The sequence below is a fragment of the Prinia subflava genome, chromosome 19 (genome assembly GCF_021018805.1).
Source record: "Prinia subflava isolate CZ2003 ecotype Zambia chromosome 19, Cam_Psub_1.2, whole genome shotgun sequence".
Taxonomy (NCBI): Eukaryota; Metazoa; Chordata; class Aves; order Passeriformes; family Cisticolidae; genus Prinia; species Prinia subflava.
Genome location: NC_086265.1, coordinates 2,414,636 through 2,440,654, shown reverse-complemented (window position 1 = coordinate 2,440,654; position 26,019 = coordinate 2,414,636). Strand labels below are relative to the sequence as shown.

Sequence of the window (26,019 nt, the reverse complement as noted above, 5' to 3'; positions counted from 1 at the left end):
GCTGCAGAGTCCTGCTGCAGGGAACTGCCAGCAATGAAACAGGCGAGACAAAGCAGCTGAGGAGACACTGAGATCCTGCTCTTGCCGTAGTTTAGGGAATTGGCCAGCTCTGGAAGGAATCCACACTGCCCAAAGCCAGACTCAGCAAGTTGCCTGAAACAATCCCACATTCTCATGACAACAACTGCCCTGCACAGGGAGGCTGAGGAGGCTTCCCGACACACAGGGGAAGACCTCCAGCCGCCCCAGGTGCCTCGGGACGCTCCAAGATTCACCTGCAGAGTAACTCAGTGTGTGGCTTGCCAGCGCAGGCACGGGGAATGACATCATCCCTGCACCAGGGCTCTTGTGGCTGCTGCCTCGGGACTGCTGCCAGCACCGGTGTCACGGACACGGTCACTGCTCTCCACTTACCCAGTCCACAACATCCTTCACGATTCCCAGCCAGTAGTAGCGGCTCTGGATGCGGTGCACCGTCTTCTTCTGGCCCAGGTGGTTCCCGATTTCGGTGAAATGGCTTTCCAGGAAGACCTGACGCCTCCTCTCGGGATCCACGATCACCTCGCGCTTCTCCTCCTTCTTCGGTCCCACGTAGTAGAGGCAGCCGCCTGCGGATGCCAGAGGTTTGTCTCCAACACACCCTCACAGCTGCTCGCCTCCAGAAAAGGGCTCATTTTCCACAGTGAGAAACACAGCAAACGCAGCTGCGACAGCTCCGGGGGCTGCTGCTGCCTTGGGAGCTCCTGCTGCCCCTGGAGAAGCTGCTAAACTGGAATCGCCCCTACGCACGCCCACGGAGCCTTCCTGCACCCGGGACCGTGGGAAATCCTCCGCCACAACAAAGCCGCCGGTCCCCGCGGGGCAGCCGTGGAGCACCGGGGGGGACGCGATCCCCGCTCCGCGCCCGAGGCGCTGCCAAGGCCGGGGCCGCCCGGGAGCGGTGGCGGCGATGGCGCTGCCCAGAAGCCGCCTCCCCTCCCCGCACCGAGGCTCCGGCACATCCCCCGTGCCTGCGGGGCCGCTTCCCCCCTCAGGCTGCCCCCGGGGCAGGGCGAGCCCCGGGGCAGCCCGACCCCGCCGCGCCGCCCCCCCGGGTCCCCACCGTCCACGACGAACTTCTGGGCGTAGCGCTTGAGGTTCTTCCTCTTGATGGAGCAGAAGCTGGGCGGGAAGCAGCCCTCGGCCAGCAGCCGGTAGATGTCCTCGAACTTGCTGCCGTGGCCGCAGGGCTCGGCCGCCACCACCACCTCCCGCTCGGGCTCCGGCAGCGCCGCGTCCATGGCCGGGCCGGGCCGGGGCCGCGCTGACCCCGCCGCGCGCGTCCCCGGAGCGCGCCCCCGCCGCCCGCGCGCGCCCCCGCGAGGGGCGGGGGAAGGACGGGGGAGATCTCAGGGACCGTCTGCAAATAACCCTCAGCAGCCGCTGCCGCTCCGAGCGGACCCGGCCCGGCCGGGAGGGCCGCGGAGCAACGGCCCCGCTGCGGGACAGCGCCGCGGTGACGTCACGGGGATGACAAAAACAACAAACGCAAAACTGCGGAGAACGGGCGGGTTCCGCGCTTTCCGTTTGTGCGCCGGTTGCGAATTTGCCGATGCGCCCTCCCGCGAACGGAAGCGGAGCCCTTTGAGGGCAGGACCGGGAGGCGTTCGCCGGCAGGAAACATGTCCGCGGGCCGGCCGTTCGGCGGGTGCGCCTGCTTCTTCACCGACAACATCTTCGTGGGGCGGTTCGGGCTGCACGTGCGGTACCGGGACGGGCCGCAGCTCCGCCGGGACCACGGCCGGGTACCGCGGGGCCGGGCCGGGGGGCGCGGGCCGCGCCCGCCGCTCGGCGCTGACGGGCCCGTGTGTTGCAGGCGCTGCGGGAGCGCGGCTGCCGGAGCGAGGAGCAGTTCCGGGAGGTGCTGAGGGAGGTGAGCGGCGGGAGCCCCTCACGGCCAGCGGGGACTCGGAGCCACGCGATGGGTGGGTTGGAAGGGACCTTAAAACTCATCCAGTGCCACCCTGCCATGGCAGGGACACCTCCCACTGCTCCAGGCTGCTCCAAGCCCCTCCAGCCCGGCCTGGGGCACTGCCAGGGATCCAGGGCAGCCACAGCTGCTCTGGGAAATCTGTGCCAGGGCCTGCCCACCCTCACAGGGAGGGATTTTTCACAATATCCCATCTAACCCTGCCCTCTGTCAGTGTGAAGCCATTCCCTGTGTCCTGCCACTCCATCCCTTGGAAATTCTCTCTCTCCCTCTTTTCTTGTGGGTCCCTTCAGGCTGAGGTCAGCCCGGAGCTTCTCCTCTCCAGGTGAAGACCCCGAGCTGTCCCGGCCCTTCCTCCCAGCAGAGCCGCCCCTCTGGCCCGGCTCCAGCAGCTCCGGCTCCCTCCCGAGCCCGGGGGAGATGGGGAGCCCCGGCCCCTCAGGATCCCCTCACGGGCGCCATCCCCTCACGCCGGGCTCAGCCCCGGAGGGAGTTCGGGACCTGCTGGAGCCCCCAGAACCGCGTCCCGATCCACCCCGGGGCCGGGCGCGGTCCAGAGGGAAGAATTCCCCGCGGGCGCCCATCGGCGGGGTGTTTATTCAGCCAACACCCCGCAATTAAATCCTGGCATTCAACACATGCCAGCGGCCTCCCTGCCGCTCCCTCCGCTGGCTTGCGGTGCCCTGCTTTGTCTTTCCTTGTCCCTTCTTCTGCCAATCATTTTAAAAGGCAGCCCCAAGATGGGATCCTACAGAAATTCACCTTTTATCACAGAATCGCTGCTTCTTTCCAGGCCAGGGCCAGGGGTCTGCCACTCACCAGCCCCAGTGTCACCTGACACTAAGGGGACAGACAGGTTCTTTTAAGAATTCTTGGTGGAATGATGGTGGCAGTAAATCATACTGTTAATTAAAGCTTTATTAACTGCATATTATGATTCATACAGCACAGAATTTATGAGTAGAACAGCACAGGAGTTCCCCAGGCAGAGTCAAGGGAGCACAACAAGCAGTGTAATACAAAATTTATAAAACAGCCACACTTAGGATTCCAAGATCCTAACTTTGGTTGTAATTTATAATCACCTAGGTCCTAGCCACTTTTTTATCACCTGGGCTCTTAGCAGATCTGCTCAGATTTTCATACAAGGTTTGCTGTATTAATATAAACATCATTAAGGAGACTTAAAAATTACATAAACAAATGGGAGTGACTCAGTGCTGGGAGGAAGCAGGTGACAGTGACTGTCCCTGCTCTGAGAGGTCACAGCTCTCCCAGTCTAGCAGCAATCCCAGCCCAGTTTTCCCACTTAGAGCTTGATGGTGATTTTCTAGGCAGTGCTGCCCAGGGACCTTGGGGCTGGGAGGGAGGGGAAGAAGAAGGAAGATGAGAAATCTGATTGATTTGCCTGCTTGGTTCCCAAGACCTTCAGGGCCTGATCCTGAGGGAAAGGGAATGAACACAGGAGCTGCTTGGTCCCAGGGAATGGCTGCTCACTCACTCCTCAGTGAGGACTGTTACAGTTTAATCTCATGAGGGGGAATTTAAAGAGCTGCCTGGATCAGCTGTTTGCTCTGAAAGGGCAGTTTAGCCTGTCTCCGCCACACTTAGCAGTAATCCCTTCATGACAGGACTTGTCTTGCTCCCAGCAAATGTCTGTGCTTTGGACAATGCCTCTATTGTCAGAACAAAAGGCAGATTCGGGAGGTGTCAGAATGCCCGAAAGGGCTGAGACCTCACAGCTCCACTTGACACTTCCACAGGAAGTCCTCAGTTACTTTTTGAGCCACCTGTAAAGAAAACATCAACTCCTCTCAGGCTTTCCAGATATTTGCTGGACTTGTCTTGACCACAGCAAAGCAGAGCAAACACTCTGTCTCCCGGAGGTGCCCCCAAACAAAAATAACTGGTTTAAAACAAGGAGCAGATTCCTGGAGCTGTTTCACTGAGCCCTGTGGATTTCTGTGCTCTGTTGTTTACTTGCAGATTGAGGCAGAAGTGCAGAGAAGAAAAGAGTTAATCCATCAGTCAGTGGAACGCAGAGCCATCATCTCCAAGTGCTACAAACCAAAACACCCAGAGGTGTACACGCTGCAGGTACACAGAAGGTTTGGAATCTCCTTTGCACACTGGGAGTTCTATTTTTGCAGTTTATTTCCCCCTCTCCTCGGGGTTGCTCAGTGCTAAAGCTACACTGAATTAAAACACAGGTGTAGCATACGAAAACTGGCTTTAAAACTTAAAAAACACAACAGCACAGCCTGTTCTCCGGGCAAGGTTCCTGGTGTTCCAGCCAGGAAAGGCTCTTTCCTATCATGTCTTTGATAAATCTGGCCAGTTACTCCTAGAAAACCATGAACTAAAGCAAGCAGCAACTCCCCTACCCCACCAGGTAAAACACCAGTGGCATTCTGCATCTCCTGCCGTGGAATTAACCCGAGTGTGACTCAGCCTTGCTCCCCAGGGACTGTGGATTTCCCTGGGAGTCCGTTTCCCTCCGGGGTTGTGCAGGCTGATTGTGTTTCTGTGTGTTTCTCCCATCCTTCCCTTGACACCAGGATTCCTTCCTGGCCCCGGAGTTTCTGGAAATTGTGAGGTTCTGCACATCTCCAGGTGCTGATCTCCAGGGCCTCCTGAGCTTCCTCGAGACCTTCTCAGGTACAGAAAGCAACACCTCAGCCACACACATCTCCCTGTTGGCAGCCCTGTGTGGAACAGCCCTGCTCTGACACGAGCTGAGGCACACAGGATGTCATTCCCTGCCTGAGGAGTCTTCTGTCTCACCACAGGCTCCAGCTGCAGCAGGGCTGGGGTTTGGGTTGTACCACACTCACCAGGGAGCCTGCTGAAGGAGCACTGGGAGCTTGGTTTTCCCTCCCCGAGTGCTTTGCCACTGCAGAGTCCCTGTTGGTTAGCCTGGGCTGAAACAGCTTCAGTCTAGCTTTCAGTCTTTGGAAAAGACATCTGGGTTTTCAGCTTCCCTGAGGAGCTCCCTGCCTACCAGAAATGCTGCCAAGACACAGAGGGGAAGAGGCAGAGTTGCCTCCTTTCCTCAAGGCAAAAGACACCAATGTCTGTGTGCAAAGCTCCTGGATTTATCCAGGACAGTTCCAGACACAGCCTTCTGCTCTGGGAATGGGGCACCAGCGTGAAAAACAACAAATACACCCCAGCACAAAGTGGAGCCTGTGGGTGCTGTGCTCTCACTGACACCAGCACAGTGGAGCTGGACAGGAAAATGGGAATTTCCCCAGCAAACCGTGTCTCCCCTCCCCTGACAGACAAGAGGATCTATCGACTGCCAGTGTTCACAGAGGAGTTCTGCCAAGCCTTTGTGGAGGAGCTGGAGAACTTTGAGCAGTCAGATATGCCTAAAGGCAGGCCCAACACCATGAACAACTACGGGGTAGGAGTCATCTCCTGTGCTTCTTTGGGGGCAGTGTTCCCTCTGCTGCCCTCCTCACTTCTCACTGCCTCCCGTTCCAAAGTGCCTCTCGTTTTACACGGTGCAGTTTGAGCTCAGAGCCCCCTTGGAGTGACAGGGTTGAGGGAAGTTACAGGGACAAAAGAAAGTGGGAATGCAGGGGGAAGGGGAGGGAGTTGGTATCTCAGGGCAAAGAGCACCCTGTGCTTAAGCAACACAAATCTAAATCGAGACAGTTTTCAAAGAACACTTACGGATCTCATTACTCCGTGTTTTCCCCATCCCTCTCCACCTCCATCCTCCTTCCTTTTTCCCTGTGTCTGGAGCCTTTGCTCCAAAGCCCTGGATCTGAGCCAGCAGCAGGGCTGAGGAGGGCAGCAGCTGTGAGGGGCTGTGGCTCTGAGCTGTTCCCCCCTGTCCTGCGCAGGTTTTGCTGAACGAGCTGGGCATGGACGAGCCTTTCCTGACGCCGCTGCGGGAGCGGCTCCTGCCGGTGACGGCGCTGCTGTACCCGGAGCTGGGCGGGGGCTGCCTGGACAGCCACAAAGCCTTCGTGGTCAAGTACGCCCTGCACGAGGACCTGGACCTCAGCTCCCACTATGACAACGCTGAAGTCACCTTGAACGTTTCCCTGGGAAAGGAATTCACGGAAGGGAACTTGTACTTCGGGGAGTTCAGCCAGGTACTGAGCACGTCCCACTCACCTCTCCCTCCTCACCTCCAAGGCATCCACTGTGTTCTAAAAAACAATTATTCACTGCTGACAGTCAAACCTGCACCGTCCCTTCCCCATTTCTGGCATGGCTTGGTTAGACAGGAGCCTCTTTTGCTGCAATATTCCAATATCCAATACCAATACTCAGTATTTTAAAGAGAGCACAGATGCAGCTTCACTATAGAAACTGGAGTGAAACAAACCATCCCCTTTCCACATCTAAAATTGTGAGCAGGGAGTGCTGAGGGAGAGATTTATTTCAGATGTGACTTCAACCTACATCTCCAGCACCTGCTTTGAGGGCAAGAGAGGGGTCAAAGCTCCCATACAGCAGTGAAACTTTTTTTTTTTTTTTTTCTGATTGACTTTCTCTAAATTCCCTCTGAACTTGGCGCTGGGAATGAGGTGCAGTCTCACCCTCTCCGTGTTGCTCCCTGGGTGCTGTGAGGAAAGAGGTGACAAATCCCAGCCGTTCCAGAGACTTCATGGTGTGACACATCCCGGTCCCTTTGTTCCAGGATCCCGCCCCCGTGCCGCAGTACCTGGAGGTGGAGCACGTCCGTGGCCGGGGGCTGCTGCACCGAGGGGGGCAGATCCACGGCGCGCTGCCCGTCGCCTCCGGGGAGCGCTGGAACCTCATCGTGTGGATGAGAGCCTCGGCCGTGCGGAACCGCCTCTGCCCCATGTGCCGCAGGAAACCCGAGCTGGTGGAGGCGGAGGGGTTCGGGGACGGCTTCACCGAGCCCCTGGGGGAGCAGGAGGAGCCGCAGACCGTGGATCTCTGTGCCCTGGGCTAGCACGGGCCGTGATTTCACCCAAAGCTCCTTTCTGACCTCCCAGGCTGCGAGGAGCAGCTCTCACCTTGGGAAGGGATGCAAAGCCAGCCCTGCCAGGATTCCAGCTGGAAGAGCTGGGCTTGGCTCCTGAGGGCTCAGGCTGGGGCTGGAGGACTCCGTAAGGCACAGAAACCCCAACTCTGGTTCCCTGCAGCAGCTCTGTCAATATTGTCAACACCCAAAGCTGCTGGGCCCCTGTGCCCACAGCAGCGCCCCGAGTCCCGCTGGAAATGGGGAAGAAGGGCACAATAAAGCATTTCCCTGCTGTTCTTAGGGCCTCCTGTCCTCTGCCAGGGCAGAGCTGGGTGCTGCTCAGTGCTCAGCAATGAGACCCAGGTGATCCCACCGAGCTGCTGGGAATGGCAGGGAATTATCATCACCGGGTGTTTGCCTAACCCAGGCTCAGGAAAACCCACCAGGAGCAGCACGGATCCCCCGGGGTGGCTGAGAGATCTGCCAAGGCTTCTTGGGGGCTGAAACTTCCCTTTCAAAGGCTTTGTGAACCTTGTTAAAGCAGAGCCAGAGCTCTGGGAGCCACCTGCAGCACAGCAAACTTCCCAGAGGAGCACAAGATGTACCTTTAACTCCCTTTGCTTTAGTTACCTGAGCAAGGAAAAGACAAAATACCTCTGCCAACCTGGATGCAGCAGCAAAGGCCTGGGGCTTCTTAATTTGGCACCAAGATCCCCCAGGAAGGGATGGATTAGGATTAGAAGGGTCGAGTGCTTTCCCCTCCTTCCCTCCAACTGGCTGAAAGAATGTGACTCTTCCATCTACTAAACAAATTAAAGAAGCCAAATACCGTCTGATTTAGTGCCTGCATTTGCCTCCATGCAAAATTATCTCGATATATCCAATAGATGCTGCTGGATTTATAAGGGGCTTTTGCATTTACCTGTTCACTGCAGCAATTCCAGCAATGGGTAATCGAGAGAGGCTGAACGGAGCGGGTGCGGCTCACACAGAAGATCTTTATTGAAGCTCTCCCTGCTGGATTTTGGCTAGGGCTGCCATTAGCACAGGGCGCTAATGAGCTGCTCATTAGCAAAGCTCATTAAAATTACACCGGGAGAAGGAAACCCGGCGGTTGTATGTGAGCGAGGAGCCGCTATCAAGAAACGCAGTCTCGAAGCCTTTATCTCGTCCACTGGCGAACACGAGCGCTCCCAATCTGCCCGAATTCACCCCAAAACCTGAGCTACGGCCCGGGCGAGGCGGCCCCCGGAACCAAAGAGCGCGGTGCGGCTGCCGCCCGGCCCCGCGGGCGGCGGACGGAGGCGGGAGGCGGCCGGCGCGGCCCCGGCGGCGGGAGCCCCGCTCGGGGCGGCGGGACCCGGCCCGGTGAGTCCGCGCTCCCTCCCGCTGCTCTCACCTGCGGCGGGGCCGGGCCGGGCCGGCGGAGGGCACCGGACAAGGGGGGCCAGGGGTGGGGGGCACAGGCCCGAGCGCTGCGGCGGCCCCGGGGCCGGGGGGGGCTGATAAAGAGCTGCGCTCTTAAAGGGGCCGCGCCTGGGGCCGCGCGCGGAACGCCTCGCGCTGAGCTCTTAAAGGGCCAGCGCCACTCTTAAAGGGCCAGCGCACCTCGCGCTGAGCTCTTAAAGGGCCAGCGCACCTGGCGTGCCGCAGGCTGCCCGCGCTGGGTGAGGGCAGGGGCAGCCGCAGGGCCGGGCAGAGCCGGCGGGGTCGGAGGAGTCGCTGTGGGCCCAGCCTGGGCGCAGGGTGGAGGTGAGAGCCCGGCTTGGGGCAGCCTGGGGTGGATTTGGGATTCCTCACCAGGACGCTGCTGGCTGAGCCCAGCTCCAGATCCACCGATCCTGCTGCTGGGGATGTGTAAAAGTGATTCTTACCCGCTGCCACAGCCAGAACGGGAAGATCCGAGTCCCCAGCGCTGTCCCCAGCAAGGAGCAGCTGCTGGCTGTGTGTGCACAGAGGACTCATCCCCTGAAACTTCCTTGCCTGCCCTTAATGGTTGTGATTGGTTTGGGGTTTTTTCTGATTGAAATTTCCCTATGGAAATCAATCAAAGGTCTAAATCAGTAAATGAATTAAAGGTCTGATTCACTTGGGAGCAAATCCAGATTGCTGCCTGGGAATGTCGAGGTGGTAAACAAACAATTCATTAAATGGGGTAGTTGGAAGGTGGCTGTGAGGAAGCGTTTCCAGCTCTTGCTCTGCCCACGGTGCCAGTTTGTTTTTTAAATTAATGAGAGCATGGATCCCACAGGCCTGGGGCTGCCAGCATCCCTGGGGCTGATGGACAGAGGTGCCAGCTCAGTGCATCATCTGTTTTCCAAGAGCAAATTGGAATATTAAAAATTCATTCTTCCCCTTGGCTTGTGCCTGCTCCCAGCATTTTAACCAACAGGGTGATGGACTCAGGGAGGGCGTTGTGTTCCCTGGCTGTGGCTGCAGCATCCATCACCCTTTCCTGTGTCCACATCTCCTGCAGGGCCAGCGCTGCTGCAGGAACAGCCTCAGGCTCTCTGTGCCTGCCCGTTCTCCAGGGACAAACAGCAGCAGTGCAGGGAAAACCTGCTGGAAGGCTTTTCTTGTGGAAAACCTGCCCGGGGACAGTTGTGCTGGGGGTTTGTGAAATTCCACGTGGCCACGACTGTGACAGGAGACCCCGACCCCTCTCTCTGGGGGGATTGGCAGAGCGGGTGTGAGCAGGGGGCGAGGTTAACTGGAGCAGGTTTTGCAGGGCTGGTGGCTCAGGTTGGAGGATTTGGGGGCAGGGTTGGCCCCCCGTGGCTCTGATGTGACCCCTTCCCTCCAGGAGCTGCCATGGCCCGCAGCCGCTCTCGGAAGCGATCGCGGAGCAGGAGCAAGAGCGGTTCTCGGAGCAGGCAGGAGAGGAAGGAGAGGAAAAGGAGGAAGAGCAGCAAGGACTCACAGCAGGGCAGCAGCTCTCCGCCGAGGAAGAGGATCTCTGGCTCTCATGGACACAAGTCGAGCTTGGCAGCAGCCAGGGAAGGTGAGGGAAGGCCCCTGGGCCTTTGCTTTCACCACATCTCCCTGGGGCAGGTGCGCAGAGAGGGCCCGGGGGGAGAAGAGGGCCCATGGTTTTAGTTGGTGTCTGTCACCTTGTCCTGCACTTTGTGCCCACTTTGGTCTCGTTCTGACAAGTGCAGAGCCCTCAGCACCTCCAGGAGCTGACCTGGTACCACAGAGCACCCTGGGCTGGACGTGGGCACAGAGGGGAATTCCAGGCAGGAAAATCCAGGCTGGGATGGGGATAAACCAAAATCTCTGCTGCTGCAGACCAGGGCTGCTCCACTCACCCTCTTCTTGTGTATTGCAGAAAAGAAGAAGGAAGGAAAGGACAAAAAGAAGAAGAAGGCCAGTACCTCTTCCTCTGGGACATCTTCGTCCACCAGCTCTTCCTCATCTTCCTCTTCCTCCAGCTCCTCTTCTGATGACTCCAGTGACAGCGACTCCAAAATGAAGAAGAGTCAAGACAGTAAAAAAAAGCGAGTGAAACAGAAAGACAAAAAGAAGAGGAAGAGGAAGAAGAAAAAAATAAAGAAGAAATCAAAGAAGAAGGCAAAGGAGAAGGCTAAGGAGGAGAAAGCCAAGGGGGAAGAGGTGCCTGGCCCCTCGCTGGAGCAGTGGCAGAAGGAGTCAGCGGTGGACTCAGGGCCAGGTAATGTTGCTCTTCCCTCCTGCTGGAGCCTGTGCACACAGGAGTTGTCCTGGTCCCTTTCCATGCAGGGTCTGAGGGAAGCAGGGCTGTGCACAGGGAGCAGCCCCAGGCTCTGCTCCCTCCTGTGTACAGGGCTCACCTTTGAGCCACACTCAGGGTTTGATTTGTAAAGTGTTAGGATGTGGTTTATAGATGTGAGGGGGGAACAAAGATGGCAAATAGAAGGACACAGTCAGCAGTGACATCCTGGCAAAGCTGCTCCAGGCTTTGGGATGGGCAGTGTCCCTTTCTCTGTGTGGAATGTTGTCCGTGGGCTGAGGGCCTGGTGCTGTGCCCCTCTCCCCTGTGACTGAGCTCTGCCTTCCAGTCCTGACAGATGAGCAGAAATCCCGGATCCAGGCCATGAAGCCAATGACAAAGGAGGAGTGGGACGCGAGGCAGAGCGTCATCAGGAGAGTGGTGGATCCCGAAACGGGGAGAACCAGGTACGGCCCTGGGAGCAGGGAGATGGACTGTGCATTCCCATCCACACTGAGGGGCTGGAGGCCTGGGATGGACTGTGCATTCCCATCCACACTGAGGGGCTGAGGCCTGGGATGGGCTGTGCATTCCCATCCACACTGAGGGGCTGAGGCCTGGGATGGGCTGTGCATTCCCATCCACACTGAGGGGCTGAGGCCTGGGATGGGCTGTGCATTCCCATCCACACTGAGGGGCTGAGGCCTGGGATGGGCTGTGCATTCCCATCTGTGCTGAGGGGGCTGGAGGCCTGGGATGGACTCTGCATTCCCATCTGTGCTGGGGGGGCTGGAGGCCTGGGATGGACTCTGCATTCCCATCCGTGCTGAGGGGGCTGGGGGCCTGGGGATGCCTGTCCATGGCCACCCCTGGACCCAGGCCTCCTTCAGCAGAAAAGGCCTGAGCCAACCCCTCACAGGTCTCCCCTCATCAGGCCCTTACCCAGAAAGTGACACAGTGACACCAAATTGTTGAATTGTGCTGGGGATCCACACAAGGGACACTGGGCTGTGTCCCAGTATGCCACTGCTGCATCCATTTACCTTTCAGCTCCAAAGCCCTGGGCCTGGTTAACACCCAGGTGGGAATGAGGAGCATGTGCCCTGTGGGGTTACAGACAGCGATCAAACCCAAGTTCATTTAGCTGCCAAACAGAAATGACCCAGTTTTTAATAAACTGCATCTTCTCAGCAAGCAGGAAACGTCATGCTGAAGAGAATTGGGTATGACAAGTCCAGTCTTAAAATAGAAGGCAGCCTGCAGGGCTCAGGGAGGTGTGGAACAAAGGTCGGTTCCTGTAAGGCATGTAATGAAGACAATTAAATTTCTGCTCGTGTTTGGAGGTGTGAGCCGCCTCCGACACTGCTTGGGATTTGCTCAGCAAGATGCTCCCTGGCCTGGCTGCATTTCAGGCCCAAACTGGCTCCTGTTCCTGAACAGCTTTGCAGTTTCCTGGGGCAGCCAGGACCACACCTGAACTCTGTTGAAAAAAGAAGTTTTGCATGGGTTGGGGCACTGTGGAGTGAAGGGTGTCAGGGATGCTTGTATGAGGAGTGTTTTCCTTTGCCAGCGTGACTGACTGCACACAGCAGGCAGTGCCCACAGCCTGGGGCAGGGCCAGCTGGACCTCAGCTCCCAGGGGAGCACTCTGTCCTTGCTGTAGGGTGGTGACATTAATCCCATGGGAGCAATGACAAAACCTGCTGTGCTGTTTAGGCTTGCTACAAAAGCAAAGTCACAAAATACAGTGTCAGGGGTGGCTCAGCCCAGCACCTGCTCCTGGTGTGGGGGAGCTGGGGCACAGAGGTGCCCTCGGGGTGGGGGTCAGCAGCTGCAGGAACCTGCCAGTCCCCTCACAGCTCCCGGGCCTGTGCTTGTCTTGCAGGCTCATTAAGGGTGACGGGGAAGTCCTGGAAGAAATCGTCAGCAAGGAGAGGCACAAGGAGATTAACAAGGTAGTGGGAACTGCTCAGGGTGGCTGGGCACAGCCAGGGAGCTGCTGCACCCAGAGGGGTTCTGTTCCCACCCTGGGGACGAGCTGAGCCCTGCAGCCCTGGGCAGGGAGCGCTGTGAGCGCCGTGTCTCCCTTGCAGCAAGCCACGCGTGGGGATGGGCTGGCCTTCCAGGTGAGGACGGGGATGCTGCAGTGAGGGCAGCCCCAGCCAGCCCAGGAGCCCGTGCTGCTGCCCCTGCCAGCCCGGGGGAGCCTCTGGACCACACAGACAGCTCCGTGTCAAGATGTTCCCCAGGGGCCCTTTCCAGCTGCTCCGTAAGTTACTGACTGGGAAGGAGAGCGACTTTTTGTGTTCACCTCCCAGTAAACAGCTCCTCCCTGCCCTGTCCCTGTCCCTGCCCAGGCCAGTGTGGCTGGAAGGTACCTGAGCCCTTTGCCCCGATGCTCCCCTGGGTGCTGGAGGAGCTCAGCAGCACCCAGGGGACAGGCTCAAGGGTGCTGAGCACCTCAGGGTGCTCTGGGCTTTGGGGGGCAGTAGCCAGTGCTGTGGCCAGGACAGGGTGTACCAGGGCCACAACACAGAGCTGGCTGCCACTTCTTCCCTTCAGGGGCTGCCCATGGCCCTTTCCCTGCTGGATCTGGCTCCCAGGCCCTTTGCACTCGCTGACTCTGCTCAGAGAGGAGTGGCTGTGGCTCTGCTCAGGCTGCAGCTCCTCTGCACCCCTGAGTGCCACCCTCTCCCTGTGCCCTGGGGCTTCTCCCAGCCCTCCTGCAGCTTCCCCTCCTCGGGCAGGGGAGCACTGACCTGGCACACTGCACTGGCATCCGTGCAGACGTCCTTTGAGGAGGGGTGGCTTTGCCTTGCTCTCTGCTCCTGCATGCAACTCGTGTCCCTTCCCCACAGCACAGGCCCTGGGCAGCGCTGCGGCTCTGGGCTTCTCAGGGCCCTGGGCTGCTCTGAATAAACACAACAGCATTTTCCCTTGCTGGAAAGTCCATTAATCTACAAACTGTAAAAAAGAAAAGGACAAATGGGTTAAAGGACAAATGGGGACGGATCTTCACAGAGGGTTTCCACGTTCTGTTCATGGCTGTAACCCCATTAAACTGGCACCTGCTCACATACTACGACTTGTCCATTCCTAGAGTATCCCCCCGCCCCAACAAAAAGCAGACAGAGAGGAGCCTTCCCTTTTCTTTAATCTGTGTAACTCACAATGATACTGTACACAAAGCACACCAGGCATTGGAACGATGCACTAACAGCAAGGAGGAGAAGGAAGTTGCACACAAGGTTTGCCACACACACGCGGGTCATCGGCACGGCGCTGCACACGCGGGGCGTCCCCCGCTGGCTCCCCACGCACAGCTGGTACCCCTAGAGCAATTTTTTATAAAGAAAATATAACTAACATCGTTGGAATATAAAATTGACAGTCGAGGGTATCAACAGGCAGAGGGAGGGGACCGTAAGGCTTCTAGAACTAACAGGAAATGCAGCAAACAGTGGCAATACCTGAAGAAGGGGCTGCTACAGCGAGCACGGCGGCTGCTGGGCGGGCGGGAGGGTGGTGGTGACCCTTTGGCTGATTCCTGCTCTGGGCTCGTGCCCCCAACACTGTAAACGGTTTTTGGTATTAGGATTTCGCCTCATCTGACCGAGAGATCTGAGCAAGCCCAGGGAAAGGACTCGGAGGGAATGCACGGGCTCCTCTCACGGGTGTTTTAAAAGACTTCAAAGGGACAGCGTCAGGTAGAAAGTCTGGCCTAAGGGTGCAGTAATATAAAAAGCTGCTTTTCATAAAAAATCTGAGCTCCGCAGCAGAGTTGGATTCCCATGGAAACGGAAAAGCAACCCCAAAGCCCAAGGCTGTGTTGTGCTGATGTGCAGAACAGGACGTGGGCTGTCACCGAGGGCTGCCCAGACAACGGCTGAGGGAGGAGGACAAGGAACTTCCCATTCTCTCCTTTCAAAGCACACAAGTTACTCGTGACAAGGATAAATCAGGCCTTTACCCTGGCAGTGCCCCTTTAGGAAGGATGGAGTGTACATTCACCTCTCCCTCCCCACGTCCAAACGGATCCTCTTCCATCCACGTGGAAAGGCATCGGGTCACACGCACTGCTCTCGGAAACAGCTCGGGACAAACGGGTGATGAACACAGAGTTAAACTATTGCTATTGTTCTGGGAGTGTGGATCTCTGCCTCAGAGGGATGAGTGCCAGATGGGGGCGGCTGAGGATCGAGCGATGGAGACGGGGATGGACTGAGAGGAACTCACTGGCGTTATTTCCTGGTGACTGCACCCACCTCCCGGGGATTATTGCAGCAATAAAGGTCCTGCTCTACGATTGCCTCTCCGTGTTGGATCCGTGCAATGGCAACGGATGGGGGGCCAGGGAAAGGACCCGGGCAAGGTTCAAGAAGCTCAACAGAGGATGAGGACGGAGGTGCTGTGATTGTCAGGCTAACTGGTTAGGAGCTGTTTAAAACACGAGGTGATGGAGAGGGTGAGTATCATATTGCACTTCTGCATTCATTGACAGTTACATTAAACTTGGTCCATAAAATAATTGCTTTGTACATAATGCCTGAAACAAAAAGCTACATTTTTTAAATATTAATAAACCCTGAAGGTTCCAGTCCCTCCAGACATTTTTTTCCTCTACATAAATAAATAACTTTCAATTTTATATATCCACTTTTTATGTTGAACATTTACATTCGCCTCTGTTTTACACTATCTACACGTAAGAAAATGTGAACATCTCGTCAACATTGGAAAATGTACAGATCATGCCTCGGTTCTGGACTTGGAGGAAAGGTGAATTTTGCAAAGGCCATATCCAAATTTGCAGAAATTATTTAGTGATGTGGTTTGGTGACTTCACAGGATGGATTGTGGCTTGTCTTCCTACTCAGATGGCATCTGTTTGATAGAACATTCGGCTAGCAAAAGGCTGGGACAAATTGACATTGTTTTCAAACCCAGTAAAAGCTCTGGAGGTACATTCAGAGAGCGCCAAGCTGAGTCAGCAGAAAGGGAGGTCGGTTTCCAGTAACAAAAAGTCATCAGGTACATTCTGTAATTGGGTAATTACCAAAGAGAAGCGGTGGAACGTTTTGCAGTCGGGTCTGAGCGCTCCAGGGACTGTCCCTGCTCTGCCTCGGCCTGGACCCTGCACACCACGAGCACATGAGCTGGATGAGTTGGATTTGCCTGCCGTGGCCCAGAGGCAGTGAGCAGAGCAGCGTTCACAGTGCTGTATCTCAGTGCGGCCGTCCTGCACCGTTCTTATTGAAACTGGTAAGAAAATGAAGCAGCCAGTCTAAAAAATTCTCTGTTATAAATAAGATCCTCGTAAGTAGAAAGTGATATAAAGACAGGGAAGTGTGCTGGGGAAAGCGGGGTTACGCACAGTCGGGGAGCTCGGTAGGATTATAAAATCTCCACGTGAAGAGGCCGACTGGAGTCTGTGGAGGGGCACCCTGGATCCCCCTGTGTGGATGCCCCTCTGCCCCAGGAGGTGTGTGCAAGGAGGGAACCTCTGCTGGCCCCGGGAGGGACAGGACTGAGGGGCTTTTTGGCAAGCCCTGGCTCCAGGCACTGTTCTCTGTCCCTGTCTGGGTGTCCCCAGGGTGCCAGCCCTCTGCCACGCGCCCGCCAGCTCGCTCAGCAGCACAAACCCAGCGCCTCAGGCACATCCACTGAGAAACACACCAGAAAAATTAAGATATGGCCTTTTCTTAAGGTTGCCTGACATTGTTGGCACACTTCCTTACAGTCTCCTTACTGCTGGAAAAACTTCTGCACAGATTGGTTGTTTTTTTTTTTAAATATATACATATATATATGTGTGTGTGTATATATGTATAGATATCCACACACACCCTGGCTTAGCAATATTTCGTTGTCATGCACTACAAACACCGGTGTAGCTACATGAGATGGTAACAGGTTTCCATCCTAAAAATCATCAGTGCAAAAAACAATGAGGTTTTACAGTTCAGTAACTATAGGTAAAAGAAGCGAGTCTAGTTCCCATGAAAGCTGCTACTGAACTTGGAGAGAACCTGGGAAGAAAAAAGGTCTCAGAGGTGGGTGTTGAGAGAGTCAGACCCTGCATTTGGATGAGAAGAACTGCAATGCAATCCAGCTGCTGAGTGCCTTCAGCTGCTTCCAAATATATGGTGGTTACTTGTTGGAAAGAATACACAGCGAGACTATTTGGAGACTTTAACAGCAAATGAAGTGTCTGAGGTTTGTACCAGCTCAAACAAAATAGCTTGTATTCCTCTTTTAATAGGTCAACACATTAAATTCCATCGGCTTCTAAAAGGTCTCTTTAAAAAATAACAGTAATAACAGCAATGACCCCGCTGTCCTGGGCACGAACCTGCCGACACTCTGCCTCCACCAGCGGCGTCGGTGCAGCTTCAGCTTTGCACCAGCTCCTCCAGAAAGTGGCTGCACGTGGAGCTCTCTGTTCCTCTCAAGGAAAAGCTCTTGGTAGCTCTGCCTGGCACAGCCCACGACAAATCCCTGGCTGGGGCCGGGGAGCAGCGCGTTACCCAACCCCAGAGCCCCCGGGACAGCCCCGAACGAGCTCCCCCAGCCTCACGCCCTGTTCCTGTGGCTCTGGGGACAGCGCTCGGTCACCGTGTGGGAGCGATGGCTACCGAGGCAAGGAGGCACGCACGTATTTACAGTCACTGACCCTGGGTGAGAGGAGGAGGCAGCAGAGAGCGCTGTCCCGATCCGGACACTCCCCCCGATTTCCAGCCGCTCCTCGGGCTCCCGCTGCACAAACCTGACGCTCCCGCTGCAAGGCCTGCGCGTTCTGCGTGGGAAACATCCCGCTCTTCCCAGAACACCGTGTGATTAGAGTAGCACCATATTTACCCTTCCAGCCCGAAACACCGGCCTCGTCCCTCTTTTCCCTTTGTTTTCTCCTCCGGTGGCTGCAGCTGACGATCCTGGCTCTGGCCTGGCTACTTCTGCCCCAGGAGGCCAGACTCCAGGCGGGACGCGGCGCTGCGGCCCCAGCAGCCCGTGGCGATGCTCATGCTCCTCTGGCTGCGCTCCCTGTCCCTGTCCTTGTCACCGTCCGACTGGCTCTGGGTGCGCTCGGGGCGGGGGGCGCCGCTGGCCGGGGGCTGGGAGGAGATGGTGCGCAGCAGGTGGTTCCTCTTGCGCAGGAACTCGGCCTGGCCGGGCAGCCCGAAGCTGCCCTTGCGCAGCGCCATGCGCGCCGTGTTCTTGGCGGGGCGCGCGCGGTGCGTGTACTCCAGCTGCGCCAGGTGCGCCGCGTAGCCCTCCGTGATGAACTGCGGGGCGAGGGCACGAGTTAGAGGGGAGGGACACGTGTCCCTGAGAGCTGCTGGCACCCAGGGGTGTTCACTGTGCCACGTTCTCTGGGGTCACACCCATCGTGTGGCCCTGCTACCAGGGACAGTTCCCACCCTGTTGGCCAGCACTGGCTCAGTCACCACACTTGTGCTGACCGAATTCCCAGCTCCCTCCCACAGGAGGCCCTTGGCAGGGCTCAGCCGAGTTGGCTCCTACCTGGCACTGGCTCTGCAGCTTCTTGGTGGGCCGGCCAACGATGTAGATGTGCGTGGGCGGGAGGCTGATGGAGCTGTACACGGAGATGTCCTTGGTGGAGCCGTAGGCCGCGTGGATCCTCATGTGCAGCTGCGGGGACAGGAAGCAGCACGGGGTGAGAACATGCAGGCTGCTCAGCAGGCTGGGCTTTGGGTTTTCCAACAGCATTTGTGGGAATGTCAGGTCACTGGAACTAATGCAAGTACCCGGCTGGATAATGAACCACCCAGGGAAGTGCTAATTAACAGAGCTGGGGATGTTTACAGGCCGTGACAAGAGGAGTGACAGCGATACAAGAGCAGATCTCCACTTGCTCATCCACGGCCTTCCCTTGAGGTCTGCAGGGGGCAAGGATGCTGCACACTTCCCTGCTGTCACTGGGAGAGAGGAGCTGCAAACCTGGGCAGGAATCATTAGCCAGGAATGTTCCCCTCCACAGCCAAGCTGCTGTTACCTGCTGGGCAGCGTGAGAAGGGACAGGCAGCAAACCCTGCTGCTGTTCAGGGATACCTCTGCCTCTGCTCCAAGCAGAGAGCAGCTCCTGGACAACCCCTTCTGTAGTGGGCTGGAGCAGGGGCTGGCAGGGGAGGTGTGGACACTGGTGCCACCACACACTGGCCAGCTTTGAGCCTGGAACCACAGGTCGGGGAGACAGAAAGAGCATTTCTGAGCCTAGTCCTAAACTTGTGGAGGACAAGAGAGCAACTGAGGGCCAGCTTCCCCCTCCATTGCCACTCAGGCCAGAAAGGGAGCCTAAGAAAGTTAAGGACAGGCTTTTCCTGCTAATCAAGGCAGCTCCTTCCCCTGCCAGACACAAAAACTCTGTTCTGTCTGGAGCTTCTCTGAGGCTGGGTGCTGAGCAACATCAGGACCTCCCAAGGGTCAAATGCCTGGAGGATCTGTGGAGTCTCCCAGCAAAGCCATTTCTGCAGCAGCTCCATTCCCTCTCAGTCCTGCTGTCTCCACCACAGGCAGCCAAAAAGCCACCAAGCAGGTGAAAAAAGTGCACGTGTGGGGGGAAGGGAGGCTCTACTGCCTCTCTTCCATTAGGGCTCTGAGCAGCAGTGATGGAATGGAGCAGTGCAGAGCAGAGGCAACACAATTTAACAGCACAGACACTTTTGTAGAGCAATAAAGGGATGAAAATAAAATGAACAGATTAATCTTCCACTGCAGGCCGCATTGCTGCCAAGAGAGCGGTGCTGACAGCAGCGGTTGGATGAGGAGCAATCTAAACCTGTGCCCTGCTCCCACCCCAGCAGAGCCGGGCTTACGTCGGTGATGAGGGATTTCAGGAAGTTGGCCTTGTGCCGCAGCGGGTCGTGGACCAGCCCGTCGCAGAAGGACACGATCCCGTGGGGGAAGTTGTGCTGTGCTAACCACGCCACCACCCTCTGCTTCTGCATGTCAGGGCGGCCCGTGACATAGATGATGAGGTAGCCGAGGTCTTGCCAGTGCCTGGAAGGAAAGGCACGAGTCAATGGATTGCAGGGCAAGGCCGGTGTCACATCAGTGCCCCAGGCCCTGCCCTGACCTTACAACGTCCACGGCCCCGGCGCGGACCTTGGGGTCGCTGCCCATGATGGACACGCTGGCTGCGAAGGAGCCGTCGATGCTGAACACCACAAACTCCGTCCCCTTCGGCAGCACAGTGATGTAGCTGTCAGCGAAGGTGTGGTCGCCCCTGAGGGAAGGGATGCAGGGGCTTAGAGGCAACAAAATATCCAGAGGGCATCACCAGGGCCTGCGGAGCCCCAGGAGCCCAAAGCAGCTCCCACATCTGACCCAAAGGCTCCTGCAGTGATGCCACCCTCAGGCAGAGCAGTAACAGGCACTGCGTGAGGGGCTCTGTGTTCAAGTGGGGATGGATTAGCACTCCTTGGCAGCAGAGACTCAAAAGTTACCCCAGGAAAACATTGCTGGGTTCACCACCAAGAAGATGCTCCTCTTCTCCCCCTCCCAGAGCCCAACACCAGCAAGTGGAGCTGAGCTGGAGCCCCTGGGCTGTGAATCATCGCAAGTACAAAGTCCTGTCCCTCAAGGACAAGTTTATGTCATTAAAATATGCTCGGTCGTGCAGTTTTGCAGATGGCCATGAGGCCCTGTGGTGCACAAGACCTGCTCCTGCAGCAGGAGGCTGATTCCCATGCTGGTGGTGATGCAGGAGCCAGAATAAAATGTGGATTTTCCCCTTACAGCTGTGGAGTCCAAACAGCTTTGCCTGTGTTGCTGGCAAACCAGGCTCTGAACCCACTCAGCAACAAGAGGGACCACGTTCCACAGCCATCAATTCCTCTCTGCTCCTCCTGCAAGCCCCAGGCCCTCACCTGACCACCATCTTGACGGGGTAGACGCCGATGCCCAGGCGCCGCTCCTCGGGGATCACGTAGGAGATCCTGCCGCTGCTGTTGCTGATCTCCGTGTCAAAGTACACCCACTCCCCCGACGGCGGCTGGGTCATGATGTGGATGTCCACCTGGGGACAGTGAGGCTGTGTCACCCCACCAGGACAGGCCGAGCACGGGGACATCCCACCCGAGCCCCTCTGGGTTGGTCCTGCTCCCTCTCTCTGCACTTTGTGGATCTGAGCTGGGCAGCACCCAAACATCAGGGGCTGGAATGAAACCTGATCTCGGTGGTGAGAGCTTTGTGACAAATGCTGTTCCTGGTGGGAGGCACCCACAAGTCTGAGCAGGAGAACCTGGCCAGGACATAACGACAGCAAACCCCAACAGGGACCAAGGGAGCGCTGACCAGCACCACCTCTGTCCCTCTGCCCCACAAGTGTCACCACACGGTGACAACCCCCAGCACACACGGTACCTTCTCTCCTGTGAGGGTGACCATGTCTAATGGACCATACATGAACCTCCCAGTTAAGGTCTGGGGCCCATCCTCGTTAGCAATGGTGTCGTTGATCCTGTGGTTGGCTGTGACATTCTGCATGAGGCAAGAGGGGAGGAGGAAAAAAAAAATAAACAATTTTCAGCAATGGATAACGTCACAGGGAAATGCCAAATATAACTGGACAAACTGGAGCATGGGTTTCTCTGTGCCATTCCCCCCCTCCACTCCACCCTCAGCTCTGGGAAAGAATTTGACCTGTGGCAGAGGTGAGGCTCTGTGCCCTGAACTGATGGGTGATGGGAGTGCTGGAGAGCCAATTTCCATGGCAGGTTGTACGTGCAATTCCGACACTCTCTATTAACTCTCACACTTTGGAATTAAGAGGAAATACACACAGCTGCCAGAGAAATCTGCTGATATTGTTTCAGTTCTAGCACAGAATTGCCTTCTCAGAAACTGAAGACTTTACTGGGAGCAAAGGGCATTTACTGAGCTGAGAACTGGTGTTATTGGACTTTGAAAGATGTTCCGTTCTGACTTGTTCCCTGACCCACAGCCAACACTTCTGTGTTTTACACACTCAAGGCTAAGAGACCTTGCTGACACCCATCTTTAGGGTTGCTCTTTTACAAGCACCCAGGTAGGATATAACCATTAAAACAGCCCAGCAATGGAACACAACCCTCTGTCTGTGCCATGCCCTCAGAACAGTTTGTGCAACCCAAATCAGAGCAGTTTGTGCATCCCCAAACCCTCCTTACCCGGAGCTTCACGTTCGTCCTCTTGCGGAGCCACTTCTCACGGGGCTTGGAGGGGGTGAAGACGGACACCTCCTTCCCATCCAGCTCCAAAACACTCGAGTTCTCGTGTCTCATCACCTGCAGGAGGACAGATCCCACCAAGGCGTCAGCCCTCTCCTGCTGCCTGGCTGTTCTGCATCTCCTGAGCCAGTGGTGAGCAAGGGCAGTGCATGCAGAGAGCCCCTGGGTTTGCTGCTGGGTGTTTGGCTTGTCAGTCTGCAGGTCTGACAGGACAAGTGGCCTTTTCTGCACTGGCAAAGCCTGTGGCCAGTGCTGGCCCAATCCTGGCTGGGATGGAGGTTTTTTGGATTGTCAGGAGGTACAAAAGTGGCTCAAACACAGCGGGATGAGCTCTGCTCTGAGATACCTGCCCTTCCTCCAGAGGTTCATCAGTCCCTTCCCACGGTCTGCAAGGGAACACGAGCCTTCCCCATTCCAGAACAGAGCCAGCACCAGCTGCTCTGACTGGCCCCATGCCGACAGATGCTGTTCCTTCAGCTCATTTCTAATTCCTACTGAAATTCCCAGCTCTTGTCCCATGGCTTGTGCTCCTCTCACTGATTTGACCCCTGTGGGGGCACACAGGGGTAGCCCAGGCTGTCTGTCTGTCCTGGCCTCGTCTCCGAGGCTGGCAGAGCTCCAGGGCTTTGTGCTGGTGGGATGTCACTGCCACCCAGGCAGTTCTGGGGGCAATTCCTGCCTGTCACCAGGGCATGGACAGGGATGGGAGCAGGAACATGGAGCAAGGAGGGTTAAATCCCACCTAGATTGCTCTTAACCTCTAGAATGGAAAAGGAAGAATAACACCCAAAGGCTGGGGGACAGCCCAAAGACTCACAGCACTGCAGGACTGGGAGGTGACCCTGCACACACAACTCCAAAACTGCCAGTAGTCCTTAGTGACCAAAAAATTAGGAAGCCTCCTAAATGTGGGCTCTTTTACAAGGTTCTGAACATATTCTGTGAGGTCAGCAGCTCTCCAGCTGAGCTTGGCTGACACAGGCCAGCTCTCTTTGCAGGACTGAAGCTGGTTTTCATCCAGGGAAGTGGAAGAAGGACCCCAGGGAGGATGAGCTTGCTGGGGCGGGAGCTCATGGAAATCCAATGTAAACAAAATAACTTTTACTGAAATTTATTTAAATCAGGAATGTATTTTGAATCCTATCTGGGCTTGTTTTAACAAGATTTAATCTTTGGAGACTAAAACTATTCAACAGCTTCTTTTTACATTTTGTCCAGAGATGACTTTGAAAGGCCATTAGAAACAAGTCCGTGTTAGGGGAAGCAGTTGTGTGGTGCTGGCAAAGGACAGCAAGAAGACAAAAGATGAGGAAAAACCCTGGTCTCAAAGAGGAGTGAACAGAGACAGGCACTGGGCAAGGGGTGCCAGACTAGCCAGGCAGGCGTAGAATGAATCCAGAGGTACCTCCAGCTGCTCAAGCCACAAGGTTTGAAACACCACACAGTGCGACAGACCCGGGTTAGGGCTGAAACCTGAGGAATTGGCTACTTCTCAAGCTGAACATTTTGTGTATGAGACTGTCATGACTGTTCCCCCTCCTGCACAATGAGAGTTCTCTCTGCTTTCCAGCCCTCTTAGGCTGGGTTTGATGTGAGACCATCCAGCCAGGAGTGTGCAGGCAGAGCTTGGACCCAGCCTGGGAGGAGAAGGGTCTCAGAGGATTATCAGCACTGACACCGCTGTTTATGGTTCTCACACTTTTTGGAAGATAACACTGAAGGAAACTTTGCCAACAGAATCATAAATAACTGAGAGCTGCAGCAGAGGAGGCTGGAGGAGAACCGGGAGGGTTTAGCAGCTGAGCTAACACAAAGCAAACCCGGCACTGAAGTGGGCAACACAAACCACAGAGTTTCTTTGAGTTTTGTTTTTTCCAGCTCCATGCTCTAAGTGTCGTTCCCTGGGGAGTTCATATTTTTTAAGGCAAATAACTCCCCCTCATCCCCAAGGAACTGAAGGGAAAACATTTCTTTTAGGGGAAAACACATTTTAGAGAGTAAATTTGAATTTTAGGCCAAATATAGGTTGATAAAATTGGAGGTATCAGACTCCAGACACCAGCAATCCCCATTCTCCTGGCCCTAGAATGCTTTGTGCTGCAGGAATGAGGACTAAATCCTAATGAGTTCCTAGAGGAGACAACAATAACTTAGAAAGGCAAAATGGAGAACTGCATTCTGCCTGTCAATTCATGTTGAATTCCTATAAAACTTCCCCTTTGGTTTTACTGTATTTGGTGCTGGTTTTGTCTTTAAGAAGTTTCAGTTTCAGACTTGAGATCCAACCTGGCACACACAGAGCACAGATCACTTCAAGAAACAAGTGCCACTGACCTTTGCCACTGTGGATCTGATAGAAAACTGCCCTGGGCTCTCCATGGATCCCCAGTGAGCCCATCTGAAACCTGCCCTGATGACAAACCCAGCCCCAAACCAAGCAGGTGTGACATCCATGCAGTTTGTATGTGTGCAGCTCCACCAACACCACGGGTGAGGAAAAAAAAAAAGGGAAGAAAATGGATCTGTAGGGGCAAAGGGTATTTTTTCACCTCTATGCATCAACAAGTCTTATGGAAGGTACACTGGAAAAAACAAAGTGCCCTAAGTATTTTTCAACCCAAGGGAGATCAGGGAGAGAGGATGACTGTACCTGTCTGAGCAGGAAGGAGACAACGTCCGTGGACTCCCAGTAGCTGGCGTGGAAGAGGTGAGGCAGAGCCACGGTCGGGAAGGCTGTGAGGGCATCGGGGCAGTACAGGGCGTAGTCGATGCGTTTGGTTCCCCACCACTTGGCAGCAACTACAGAAGCAAAACACTCGTTCAGACAAAGGGGGTTCACAGAGGGGATTTCAGGGCTCTGGCTCCTCGCTCCAGGTATGCCAGGAGGCTGCTCCTGGCTGGTCCCGCTGCTCTGGGAACAACCCAGGGCTCGGTGTCTGCTCACACCGAGGGAGGAACACACGGCAGCAGCACTGAGCTCTCCCGAGGTTAAGCAAAGAGGAAGGCACTGGAGGACAGGTTAACTGGCTGTTAGTCCAGGGAAGGGGCTCAAGGCTCCTGTGCAATGGGCCAAAACAGAAAGACAGCAACGCATCTCCCTGGAGCTGTGAGAGGAAGGATGGGTGTGCTCTGCCCGTCTCCAGCCCTGCTTCCAACTCCTTCAGCTTTCACCAGGGAATTGCATCCAGGTATTGGCCACACTAAAGAGGACTGAATGCTGGGAATCCACAGGAGGCTAAAAGGCACCACAGGGCAGGGAATATGGCACGTGCTGACGGGACTGGTAGTCCCCAACAAATCCTTGTTGCCCTCATGGGCTGCCATGGTCCAGGCAACCGAGATGTGCAGCCCAGATTCCCAGGGGCACAGCCTCTGTGGTGGGCAACAAGACAAGTACCTGGGACTATTGGGACTTCATTGCATGGGGGACTGAAAAATACACTGGGGTTTTGTGGAGGGCAGGGATACAAACAAGACAGACGAGTTTCTGGCTCAGGGAGCCAACAGCTTGCACACAAGTGTCTGACAGCCACCCTTCACCCCGGGACACCCCCACCCCTCAGCTGCCCTGAGCTCTGCCCATGCACATGTCCTGCCCCACTCCCTGGACATAAGCAGGTCTCAGTCCAAAGCCTCAGACCCCAAAGCCATGGGCTGCTTTCCCAGCAGCAAGGAGTCCTCAGTGCCCGTGCACTCCAGCCCAGAAGAGCAGCCAAGGAAAGAAAAGATGGAGATCAAGAGAGCAGCAGAAGAATTTTGTTTGTGTTTGCATGCAGGATGCAAGCTGGGGCTTTGACAACGGCTTCCTCAAGCTTGGTTTGTCTCTGTGACAATGTTCCCTTTTTAAGGACTTCCAGGAAAGCTGCCAGGTTTAAGGTACAACCCAACACACCCTTCTGCAAAAGGAAATCTGGCTGGTGATGAGCACAGATGCTGAACTGAAAAGATGGATCCACCAGCTCCTTCCAGAGACCTACACAGAGTTCCCACCACAGCAAATGCAGAGGGATGTGGATCCTGGTGGGTGCCAGGCCACCCTCATCCTGATAGTCCCTGCTTTTCTGAAGAGCTGTGGGAAGGAGGAACGAGGTTTGACAGATCAGTGTGGCTTTTCCAGAGCTCACAGGCACCTCCTCGCAGCCTCTTCCGATCCCCTGCCTTCCAAACTGACAGCTCCTGATCATGT

General features: G+C 56.0%; 3 protein-coding genes across 13 annotated transcripts in view; 2 read left to right on the top strand and 1 right to left on the bottom strand.

Annotated features, from left to right (window-relative positions):
- The first annotated feature begins 1,519 nt into the window (after positions 1-1,519).
- On the top strand, positions 1,520-7,211 carry OGFOD2 (2-oxoglutarate and iron dependent oxygenase domain containing 2). 3 transcript variants are annotated; one of them, XM_063415580.1, is made up of 7 exons: positions 1,520-1,784; positions 1,856-1,912; positions 3,956-4,066; positions 4,528-4,627; positions 5,251-5,375; positions 5,821-6,075; positions 6,627-7,211. In XM_063415580.1, exons 1-7 carry the CDS (start codon positions 1,662-1,664, stop codon positions 6,903-6,905), a joined length of 1,050 nt encoding a protein of 349 aa, XP_063271650.1. In that variant the 5' UTR covers positions 1,520-1,661; the 3' UTR covers positions 6,906-7,211. The 3 variants fall into 3 exon arrangements, with proteins under 3 accessions (XP_063271650.1, XP_063271652.1, XP_063271651.1); XM_063415582.1 differs by having other exon boundaries at positions 1,593-1,687; positions 3,956-4,077; XM_063415581.1 differs by lacking the exon at positions 1,520-1,784 and having other exon boundaries at positions 1,843-1,964; positions 3,956-4,077.
- A 916-nt stretch (positions 7,212-8,127) lies between these two features.
- ARL6IP4 (ADP ribosylation factor like GTPase 6 interacting protein 4) lies at positions 8,128-15,205 on the top strand. 5 transcript variants are annotated; one of them, XR_010082670.1, is made up of 7 exons: positions 8,128-8,285; positions 9,721-9,918; positions 10,246-10,587; positions 10,955-11,072; positions 12,491-12,560; positions 12,699-12,874; positions 14,201-15,205. XR_010082670.1 is itself a non-coding variant. In XM_063415583.1 (6 exons), the coding sequence occupies exons 2-6, from the start codon at positions 9,729-9,731 to the stop codon at positions 12,753-12,755; spliced, it is 777 nt and encodes a 258-aa protein (XP_063271653.1). In that variant the 5' UTR covers positions 8,128-8,285; positions 9,721-9,728; the 3' UTR covers positions 12,756-13,951. The 5 variants fall into 5 exon arrangements, 2 of the variants coding, with proteins under 2 accessions (XP_063271653.1, XP_063271654.1); XR_010082669.1 differs by lacking the exon at positions 14,201-15,205 and adding an exon at positions 13,464-13,951; XR_010082668.1 differs by lacking the exon at positions 14,201-15,205 and adding an exon at positions 13,168-13,951.
- A 1,638-nt stretch (positions 15,206-16,843) lies between these two features.
- PITPNM2 (phosphatidylinositol transfer protein membrane associated 2) overlaps positions 16,844-26,019 on the bottom strand; it is a 122,176-nt gene continuing 113,000 nt past the window's right edge. For all 5 annotated transcript variants that reach the window (XM_063415571.1, XM_063415572.1, XM_063415573.1 and 2 more), the window contains 8 exons: positions 24,484-24,632; positions 21,774-21,890; positions 20,989-21,105; positions 20,493-20,641; positions 19,700-19,849; positions 19,440-19,623; positions 18,127-18,255; positions 16,844-17,888 (listed from right to left, as the gene is read on the bottom strand). In XM_063415571.1, coding sequence (XP_063271641.1) covers positions 17,553-17,888; positions 18,127-18,255; positions 19,440-19,623; positions 19,700-19,849; positions 20,493-20,641; positions 20,989-21,105; positions 21,774-21,890; positions 24,484-24,632 — 1,331 coding nt within the window. In that variant the 3' untranslated portion in view covers positions 16,844-17,552. The remainder of the gene's footprint in view (positions 17,889-18,126; positions 18,256-19,439; positions 19,624-19,699; positions 19,850-20,492; positions 20,642-20,988; positions 21,106-21,773; positions 21,891-24,483; positions 24,633-26,019) is intronic.

Coding starts and splice junctions, on each gene's coding strand:
- OGFOD2 (XM_063415580.1), top strand. CDS start 1,662: ATGTCCGCGGGCCGGCCGTTCGGCGGGTGCGCCTGCTTCTTCACCGAC. Junction 1,785..1,855: donor TCCGCCGGGACCACGGCCGG/GTACCGCGGGGC, acceptor CGTGTGTTGCAG/GCGCTGCGGGAGCGCGGCTG. Junction 6,076..6,626: donor ACTTCGGGGAGTTCAGCCAG/GTACTGAGCACG, acceptor CCTTTGTTCCAG/GATCCCGCCCCCGTGCCGCA.
- ARL6IP4 (XM_063415583.1), top strand. CDS start 9,729: ATGGCCCGCAGCCGCTCTCGGAAGCGATCGCGGAGCAGGAGCAAGAGC. Junction 11,073..12,490: donor CCCGAAACGGGGAGAACCAG/GTACGGCCCTGG, acceptor CTTGTCTTGCAG/GCTCATTAAGGGTGACGGGG. Junction 12,561..12,698: donor GGCACAAGGAGATTAACAAG/GTAGTGGGAACT, acceptor TCTCCCTTGCAG/CAAGCCACGCGTGGGGATGG.